Source organism: Alosa sapidissima, chromosome 24 (assembly GCF_018492685.1).
Source record: "Alosa sapidissima isolate fAloSap1 chromosome 24, fAloSap1.pri, whole genome shotgun sequence".
Lineage (NCBI taxonomy): Eukaryota > Metazoa > Chordata > Actinopteri > Clupeiformes > Clupeidae > Alosa > Alosa sapidissima.
In genome coordinates, this window is record NC_055980.1 from 7,462,345 (window position 1) to 7,472,344 (window position 10,000).

The following is a 10,000-nucleotide window of genomic DNA, read 5'->3' on the forward strand; positions in this document are numbered from 1 at the left end:
TAAAACCAAAAACCAAAAGCCAGCCAATGTATGGCTTTGGTGATATACTGCATATTGCACGTGATAAGAAGGTCGTCCTAATAGCTCGCATCCTTGTGCATGCAGCACACTCGGACTGCAGCCGGTAAGAGCCTGCCCCTTCTCCAGTGCTGTGGAGAGTGGACTCAGTACCCTCTGCCAACCAGCTATAGGCAGCCTTCGCCAGAGCTCCCGGGAAAGGAAAGAAAAATCTCTGTCATATTATACAAGCTATCGATCAGCGGCTGTCTGCATAGCCCATCCCTCCCTCCCTCCCTCCCTCGGCACTCGTCCTTTTCCCCTTCATGCGCCTCCGTCCATTATTGGGCTTGGAGCAGCCACAGCAGAGCTGATGTCTGACGCAGGGCCTGCCAGCGAGAGGATGGGGACTACAGCATGGGACCATCACAACACAAGGTGAGAGAGAGAGAGAGACAGAAACAAAGAGAGAGAGAGAGAAACTCAGTGTATTACACACACAACACTCCACAAATCAGTGATGCTAGTTCAGGATGGTTGTTTTGGTAATATTGATGCTGTGAATCACTCGTGCATCAATACTATACTATACTGTGTACTGCAGGGTTTTGGGAGTGGATTGTGTCTTATGAACCATCTGCAGTGTGTGAGCTCTGTGCATGTGGTGTGCTGGTCCTCCCAGATGAGTGTTTGTGATGACCTGGATGCGTCTGAGTGCCGGACAGCCTCTCTGCCCGGCGGTGGACTTCCTGGGGGTGTGGTCGGGATGGAGCGGGCCTATCCGCTGAGAGTGTGGTAAGCCTCTCTTCCCTGCTCTCTGATTTCACTGTGCCTCCCAAGGTAACCCGACCAATCAAGGTCCCTCAGGCTTTTCCTGCTCTCTCCACAATGCACAGGCTGCACTAACACTTAGCCTCATCTCCGGGTTTATCTGCGTTCATTGTTACAGGCTTGGGAGTAGACTCATTTATTTGTGACTGTCTGGGAGTTGATGTTTTTTTGTTGATAATGGGGATTACAGATCAAACATGTGTGTGTGTGTGTGTGTGTGTGGTTACAGGATGTGGGAGTCCACCCTGTGTGAGTTAAGGAGGGGCGTTGCCTCCTCCCCACACCTGTCAGACAGTGAGGTGTTAATCCCAGTGGAAAAGGGACAGCAGATTAGGCATGTTATCTCACAGCTAGAGACCCCTGCTTTGCCCAGATGGTGAGTGTTTTTATTCTAAAGAGCTTCTTTCCCTACAACCACTGGATATATACTGATTATCATAGTCAACCCATGTTCAGGTCACATTTTATTCAGGAAAACTGGAGCAGGCTTAAGAGGTTAGATTAATCTAGTCTAGACTGTGTGTGTGTGTGTGTGGGCGTGTTTATGTGTGTGTGTGCGAGAGAGAGACAGAGAGAGTTTGTGTGTGTGTGTTTGTGTGAGAGAGAGAGTGTTAGCGAGTATGTGTATGAAAGAGAGATAGAGACAGATAAAGAGAGGAGAAGAGAGAGAGAGTCTCCCTGAACTCGTCATTCATTGAGTCAGCTACTCTCTCTTCCTTCCACTGACTCACTCATTTGAGGGTTGCCAGGCAATGGCGGAGGGGAAAATGTTTCCTATTGCGTATCTGCTGATGCTGGTGGCTAATATTTATTCAGGCCAAATGGTGAGAGGCCAAGAGAAAATAATAGATACATTCTCAAATGATTGCATCAAAGCTAAATTGTCTGAAAGAGAAAAGGGCTGAGTAGTGTTCTTTGCACTTTGTTTTTCAAAACTGTTTGGGTAAAGGGGAGGATAAAGGCTGTCACCTCTAGCAAGTTCCAATCACCAACTCCTGTTTGAGTGACTGGTTACTATGGTTTTCATCATGTCATGGATTTATAGGGCATGCATGACTGCCACATAGAAACATGGAAAGATGGCAGGACTAAAAAACATTGTTCAGGAAGAAGAAAGTGCTACACCAGGGTTCAGTTAGGTTTTCTTAGATAACATTCATTGGCTGGATTAGCAAGAAGCCTTTATGCTAGTCGGTGTTCACAGTAATGGTTTGTTCATGTCAAATAATGCAATGAGTGATGCTGTTCCTGGAGACCCAGGATATCTGGCACAATCCATTAGTTCAATAAACAAACCATGAAAAAGATTAGTTAATGTTCCATTTCCATGTTTCAAGATTCTAAATACAATGACAATCAGTGTATTGTATTGGTATTACTGGTTTACACATACGTTCAGGGAAGTTACCCTTTATATAAAGCTTTCATGTAAATAAACAATGTTCATTACTATTATTATCAGGTGTAATAGACATCAGTGGAGATGGCTACAACAGGAGAGGAGAGCTTATGTCCATCTTCAAGATCTCAGACGGGCCTGGGTCACCCCTGACCTGCACAAGAGCCTGAGCTGTAAATGGCACCCAGCGTCCATCCCCGCACCTCACTTGGGCCTGTGTGGTCATGATTGGGTCAGAGGAGAGGTCATGATGTCCCCAGACGCTGTGGTACTGCCTTTGGAGGGTATGGTGGAGGCCACCTGGCTGAACTGCCACAGATGCGAGGTCCATAAGAATTTAAACTCTCCACCAAATGACATGGATTTAAACCAAATCTGGCAACCTTCTTTGAGATGTGAGTCACTTGGAGCACATGAGGATGATCATAGAATAGAAAATAGACTTATTAGTTACTTCACCAGAGCAAATAGCATTCCTATCTTATTCTTCAAAGTTCAGCCTAATGTCTACTTTACATGTGCCAAGGCTTCTGTATGCAGAGTTCCAGCTCCTTATTCTCCAGGCCACTGTGTACACAGTGTATGCACCTCAGACCATTGTGGTGCACTGCACATTGCCAGACATCCAAAGAACAGAGCTGAATCTAGTTATCCTTGGGAAGAAACATTTCAAGATTACAACCACAATGACTGCTTGTTAAGGACAACAGTCGACCATCCTTGTCATCCAACGGCGACTTTATCCACAAAATCCTCCCCTGACTGTATCATCACACCTCATGATGCCTTCCTGAGGGTGCTGCCAACGGTTTCGCTTCCAGAAAGCTCTATCCTTTGGCATAGTTCTAGTGCAGAATGGACGACAATCGACAGCGACCCTCCCTTGGAGGTTGGAGCCGAATTAGATGCGGACACCTCTGGTGAACAGATCAGCCAATGTGCAGACAACGGCACGTCCAGCAGTGACATCTCAGAGACTGAAGACTCAGACAGCGATGACGCGGGCACAGACACATCTGATACCTCCTGTCAGCATGAATTCTCTGATGGGCATGAATCACTGAGCGAGCGGACAGGATATTGGTGCCCACTGCCCATCCTCAAGAGGTCTCGGGGAGTGGCACACCTGCATGCCGTACCGTCTGCCTCATCAGAGGAGCACAATGCAACTCGTCTGAGGAAGAGAGTATCCTTCTTCGAGGAGGTCACTGTCTTCATTTTTGACAAGGTAACTTAAAAAAGTCGCTTTCCAACAAACCAAATAACATCCTTCCACGATGATTTGTCAAGCACAGCCATCATTTTGCCATGTTATCCTACTGTATACACCACTAGCCTAAAACACTTTGTTTTCATTCTCATTGCGTTCTAATGCACACCATCCTTGTATTATTTTCTGTTGTAAGCACTGTGTGTCACCTTTACAGGAGGCACCTACCCAGGACTTAAAAACTCCATGTAGCTCAGTGGACATTCAGAGCCAAAAGTCGCAGGGCATTCTGACTATGTCCACCAGTGGACATGCTGGTCACTTCTCAGCAGAGGAGATCCACTGTGATGAAGATGGTGAGTGGGTTCCTCTGTCTAGAACCCCCAAATGGACCTAGACACAGTAAAATCTCAGTGCATACAGTGCATCATAAGACTACAATGTGTTGCTGCATATCATATAGAGATTGTAGTACTCTGCAGAGAGTAGTGCGCTCAGCTGAACGTACTATAAGAACTCAACTCCCTGCTCTACAAGATATCTATTCCAGAAGAGTACTCCTAAGAGCCCAAAAGATTCTGAAGGACTCTTCTCATCCTAACAATGGATTATTCCTACCGCTGAAATCAAGAAGACGCCTATGTAGTCACAAAGCCAGAACTTTGCACACATTCACTCCTCAGCACTCTCAAACATTTCTCAACTCTGAACTCACACTATACTGACTTTGCACTCATTCACTCCTCAGCACTCATGACACCCCCACCCCCCCCCGCCCCCACACACACACACCTACATGACTTTTAGCACTTTTACATCCCTCTCCCAATGCTACAGACCTTTTATTTATTTTCTTATTTCATCACACGTCAAAACACACACACACACACCCACACACATATCTGACTTTCTCCAACTTTTGCACATCTCCATAGAACTTTTTATTTATTATTTTTTATTTCTCCTCCATCTATCTACCCATGTACTTGATTGCCTAGCCTTTCTGCCCCCCCCCCCCACCCCCATCCCCAACACACACACTAACATCATCACTGTCATCACCTCACATACATACATCACACTGCTTGCTACAGTAAGCCTCCTCTACATACTTGCTGCACACTGCCCCCCCCCCCCCCCCTACATACACAGCACATTGTCTTCAGGATCTTCTCCAACACACATCCTCTACATACTTACAGCACACTGCCCCCACCTACCCACACACACACTACACACACACACACACACAGTCACTGCTCCACTCCCCTCCTCTTCACTGTCATCACTCACATACATCATACATACAGTACTCTGCTTGCAATAGTAAGTCCCTTCACCATACTTGCAGTACACTGCCCCCCCCCCCCTCCCCTACATACACAGCACATTGTCTCATGAGGAAGCTTCTCCAACACACATATTGCACACTGCCCTCTCCCCACATACACAGCACACTATCCCATCTCCCTTGTCATCCCCCCAACACACACACCAAGACCCCTGGCAGTTGGGTTAGCCCCTTGAGCCGTGGATCTGCCCAAGGTTTCTTCCTTGGTAAGGGAGTTTTTCCTTGCCCCTGTTGCTCTTGGGTGCTCCTTGTTGGTGCCCCCCCCCCCAATCCCAATCCTCCCCCACCTTTCTTATGCAGCCCTTGCCACTTAATCTACTAAACCCCTCTTCTACTGCACTTTTTACCCCCCCCCCATTAATGCACAAATAGGCTGACTGCATTTCTTACATCCAGTAACTATATGCATGTGACAATAAACTTCCTTGTATCCTTGTATCATTAATACACTTTGTTTATCTTACCCCAGATCTGGAGTGGGAAGATGACTTCTGCACAGCATTGCCCTTGTTCCCTGTTCTGATGGAGGCCAATCGGTCCTCTTGGTCTCACATCTCGGACACATCGGAGCATCCACGCGGCTCCGCCTGCTTTCGTCACGACTGGGTGAACTGCTCCACCTACACCTTCACCCACATCACAGACTCGGACTTGGAGTGACGAGAAAAAATTAGCAGGACTCACTCTTTGGCATTCCAGTTTCTTCATCATATGGAGTAGAGAAGCTGTTAATGCAATTAGCAATGAAGTTTTTTTTTCTACAGATATTAAGATGCCATTTTTCTTTATAGCAGTAATGTATTAACTCCCTAGTAGGATGAGATGAGGGCATTAAAGTTATTTTACAACAATGTGCCAGTTGTACATGTATTGTCTATGCAAATGTTTTTAGACTATTAGTAATGAACAATAAGAACTCCAGGAGTGAAAGCCATGGCAAGTGTTCATTTGAAGTAATACAATTTAGAAATTTTGCATTTTCATTGATTTCCAACACACTGGGTACTGATTTAGTGCCAAGTGAGCACTCAGTTCATTTAAAACTGATATTTAAAAAGGGTCCTGCTCCTACCTGTGATGGTACATTGTGCAATACCAGGCAATTCAGGCACACATTAGCAACGTCAGAGACTACAGTACACACTCCATACTGCGAGTCAGTGTGACATCAAAATGAGTTTGACATTACGAGATCTGACTTCTATATAGGTAAGTAAGGTAGAGATAGAGTGTGTTTGGGAGAGAGCAATGCCGAGGTAGAGTGTGTATGTGTGTGTGTGTGTAAGAGAGAGTGATGCTGAGAGTGTGTATATGTGTGTGTGTGTGAGAGAGAGAAAACGATGCTGAGAGTGTGTATTGTGTGTGTGTAAGAGAGAGAGCGAGAGAGCGTTGCTGAGAGTGTGTGTGCCTGTGTGTCAAACTGTGCCATGCTGGCACTCGGCCCTGATTGCGTTTGTCAAAGGGCAGCTCTGTTGTCATGATGACACAAGAGCCTGCGCTTGTTTTTCACCTCATCCGGTCAGGCTTAGGTCTCATGGAAAAAGTGACTGATACCCCCCCTCACACACACTTCCCCTCGATGGCCACTCTCTCTCTCTTTTATGACTGCACATGAGTCAGCCAGCCGGCTGAGGTCCCCTTCCCCCTGCCTACCTGTCTGGACCTTACTCAGCAGTAGCCCAGAGCGGCGTGACATCAGAGGCTGGGGGGACAGGTGCATGTTGGGTACTAAAAGCCACTCACGGGCGAGTGGGCCGTGACGTCACGGCGCGCCTGGGGCCGCCCGAGCGGAAGGACACGTTCACCTGTTGACTTGCTCGCTTGCATGCGCTCTCCTGTTGTCTTGGGAGCAAGGGGCCGGGATTAGCTGCTGCTTCCTGGAGCTTGTTGACAGTGGGGTGGGGGTGGGGGCATTGCACGCTGAAAACAGATGACCACATTCCCTCGCAAGAGGCAAACAACTTCTGTCATTTGCAACTCTCATTACCCCTACCCTGTTATTTTTTGTCCCTGAACAATTCAAGATGTCCAGGTGAAAGATGGCAGTAAGCTATTTTAGCTGCTAAACAACACATTTTTCTCTAGGAACCACTGGATTGATAATGCAGACTAGACTTTAGAACACTCTAGGTAAGAGGTTCTAGAGTTTAGAACACTGTAGGTAACAAGTTCTAGAGTTTAGAACACTGTTGTTCTAGAGTTTAGAACTGTAAGTTGTGAGAGAAACTAAGTGATTGACAGGCAACTAGGGCAAGTGCAGAGGAGAGGCCTTATGTTTGTTCATCTGTTTAAAGGTGTGGCCTTGGGTCCAGCTGTGGCAAATATTTGTATATCTGCCCAGAATATGACCAAAATGTTAAGATTAACCTCCAACTGTTCTGTTTAAGATTAAAAGATAGGCCATAGGATGTCATACGCAAGATGTCTGCACTATGCTAGGATTCTACAATGAATGAGCCTTAATATAAATGGTAAAAAACAAAAAATATTTTTTCACTAGAGTGTGTACAGGTGTACTGCAAAGGACTTCTTATATCACTTTACTCCTTGTTTGAAGACTGGAACTGTCACATGCAAATACTGTAAGACAACTACAGTATCCTCAGTCCATGGGCATTTTACATGCAAATGTGTAGTAGTAGATGACTAAAGGAATGCACACGTATAGTGTGTGTCATTTAAGTGATAGTGTGTGTATGTGTGTGTGTGTGGGGGGGTATACTGTGTATTTATGAGAGTTCTTTTTTCCCTTCTAATGTATGCATTGTGAGTGTGTATCTGCTCATGTCAGTGTGTCTATTTGTTCATTTGTCTGCATCCATTGTAGTCCATATTCTGGAGAGCATCCAGGTAGCAGTAATCTTATCAGTACCTGAAAAGAGTACGCTCCTTGGCTTGCAGGCAGACCCCCAGTCAGGGGCAACAAATGGAAAAATAGGGGAAAGCGAGAGGGGAAAAAACCACACGCGCGCAAATGTTTCCACAGTCTCAGCAGTGGCACGCTAGTGTGCCTGGGGTTGTTTAAACATCAGAGACCACAGCACTTGATCTGCGCCTCACCCAATGAAGCAGACCTGTGAAGCAAACCAAGGACATCAGTGGTGTGTGTTCCTCTCTCTCTCTCTATCTGTATGTGTGTGTGTGTGTGTGTGTCAGATATGTAAGCTACCTTGGGAGTAACACAGGTGTTAGTGTAAACTCCTAGCAAGACAGACTCTAAAGCTAGCAACTGCATAATGACAGCCCTGCCAATTCCATGTCTGATCTCATTAACCTTTAATATGTGGAGGTCTGTGCATGTGTTTTCTAGCTGTAAAGGCCATTCAATGGGAAATTGGAATGGGAATCTTATAGTGTCTGAAAGAATGGAAAATGGAGATTCCAAACTTCTCTGTGCGCCTGTGAAACTTGCCAAAAAGGACCTACAAAATGTATTTAAGGGCACAACTTTCATATGATGGACGGACATCTTTCCCAACAAATTGCTCATTAATAGGCTATATAGAAACTAGGCCTACTTGTCTTTGAGCTTCTTGTCATGTATCCTGAAGGCTTTCATTCAGTGTCATGACAGCAGCTTTAACAAGACAAATTGGCATCATGACCAGAAAGTTGTGTCACCTTACATGTTATGCTTATCTTTTCAGTGCTCACTCATTGAATATTTGTTTTAAAAGAAATATGTACCCTACTAGTTTATAGGCTAATTGAACTAGGGAAATTACTAATAGGCTATAGTTTGACGGAAGTTACCAGTTCACGCAGCAAATATCAAATATCTAAGGACAAATATTTAGAAACGTTTTCCCTCGTAATTCATCTCGATGAAAAGCTTACATTTTACCACTATGATGACTGATGTTATCACGATTGAGACTGTTTACAATGAACAATTGTTTTTGTACGATAAGGCGGCAACGCGGATTTGTATTACTGACAAAACATGACTACGTTATCCAGCTCTATTTGGCTTCACGGACACGACCTGCAGTTACCTTGTAGTATTCGTTAACTTCATGGTTTAAACTACATACTGCCAGCATACTGCCAGTTGCCATGCTTGCCTGATTTTCTGCCTGTCAGTGCCAAGTCTGTGCGCAATGACTGCCTGAACTCTGGTTTCGATATCTGCGCAACTCTCTTACGCACAAGTGAGTTCAGTTGAATCTTCATCTCATTGGCTAAGCAAATGCTACGTGTACATCAAGCAGCAACAGGTAGCCGCATGTGTAACAGTTAACATTTCATTCTGGGAATGTCTCGTCTTGTGCTCCGCGCACATCAAACTTTTAAAATTATAAACAGTCATCACATTCCCTTGGCTTCTCATCTCTGATCTGTAAACAAGCATATTTTATAAGGTAAGGTGATTTTCAATGTTCTTTTTCTTTAAACGTTTTCTTCTATTTCCAGGTTTTATACAATATCTTTGTTGATGTGTGTATATTATGGTCCTATTACTTTCATTCAAATCATCTTTGGTCACAACGTAAACGTGCTCACGTTTTTGTCTAAAATCATCTCCGTCCAATAGCTATAATAGATTTAGGCAAAACATTTTGGTTTACAGTAGTTAAGTTGCTTATTATAAACCGAGTGCCTTAACCTGTTTTTGGAAGGGTTAACCTTGAACATGTTATCATGCCCCGTGTGTAGTTAGATTAGGAAGCCCTGTACTAGCGCTTGCTCCCCATCAACTGCGATAACAGTGTCCAGCCAGCGCGTCAGGTGCAGAGACACTGTAATTTGTAAGATGCAATACAGACAGGAAAATTGTAACCATAATATAACCACGTAGTCCATTTCATAATTGCAATGAAAGTTGCTTCTCCATCTAAACACTAAACTGGTTCAAGTAGATTATAACACCTAGATTGTTTAAGAATCTTATTGGAGAATGAATTGTTTCAGCCACAGTCAGAGAAACTTTAAATGGTAAATGCTGACTTGAAAATGTGAACTTGAAATCGTAGTTCTTAATTGTTTCTTTGATTGGCCCTTTCTCTAGTGTGGCCTTTCTCTCAGAATCTTGAGCTTACCGGTGCGGGTGGGTCTGCAGGATGAAGTCCAAAGGGAAGGGGGTCAAGCGCAGCAGCCAGCAGGCCTGGAGTGAGTCTGACCCGGACCTCCACCCGGAGACAGAACCCGGGTCCAGTGAGCAGGAGGGCTCCGAAGCGTCTGTTCAGCTGAGGGGCTCCTGGCGGGCCCGCCG

The 10,000-nt window shown here is 45.1% G+C and overlaps 3 protein-coding genes across 6 annotated transcripts in view; 2 read left to right on the forward strand and 1 right to left on the reverse strand.

Annotated features, from left to right (window-relative positions):
• LOC121699677 (parvalbumin, thymic-like) overlaps positions 1-5,270 on the reverse strand; it is an 18,268-nt gene extending 12,998 nt beyond the window's left edge. Inside the window, exon 1 of one of the 2 annotated variants that reach the window (XM_042081999.1) lies at positions 5,253-5,270. The gene's annotated coding sequence lies outside the window, so the exon portion shown is untranslated. Of the gene's footprint in view, positions 14-5,252 lie in introns of those variants that run through there. The other variant, XM_042081998.1, reaches the window with a different exon arrangement.
• The window catches only part of LOC121699674, a 15,588-nt gene extending 9,945 nt beyond the window's left edge, over positions 1-5,643 (forward strand). For 2 of the 3 annotated variants that reach the window (XM_042081993.1, XM_042081994.1), the window contains 6 exons: positions 106-435; positions 680-792; positions 1,058-1,204; positions 2,291-3,455; positions 3,655-3,793; positions 5,258-5,643. In XM_042081993.1, the coding sequence (XP_041937927.1) occupies positions 415-435; positions 680-792; positions 1,058-1,204; positions 2,291-3,455; positions 3,655-3,793; positions 5,258-5,448 (1,776 nt within the window). In that variant the 5' untranslated portion in view covers positions 106-414 and the 3' untranslated portion in view covers positions 5,449-5,643. Of the gene's footprint in view, positions 1-70; positions 436-679; positions 793-1,057; positions 1,205-2,290; positions 3,456-3,654; positions 3,794-5,257 lie in introns of those variants that run through there. The other variant, XM_042081995.1, reaches the window with a different exon arrangement.
• Positions 5,644-9,015: 3,372 nt separating this feature from the next.
• Positions 9,016-10,000, forward strand: part of bhlha15 (basic helix-loop-helix family, member a15) — a 2,093-nt gene continuing 1,108 nt past the window's right edge. The window contains exons 1-2 of the mRNA XM_042081997.1: positions 9,016-9,149; positions 9,797-10,000. The exon at positions 9,797-10,000 is cut by the window's right edge and continues 1,108 nt beyond it. Of these exons, the coding sequence (XP_041937931.1) occupies positions 9,849-10,000 (152 nt within the window). The 5' untranslated portion in view covers positions 9,016-9,149; positions 9,797-9,848. The remainder of the gene's footprint in view (positions 9,150-9,796) is intronic.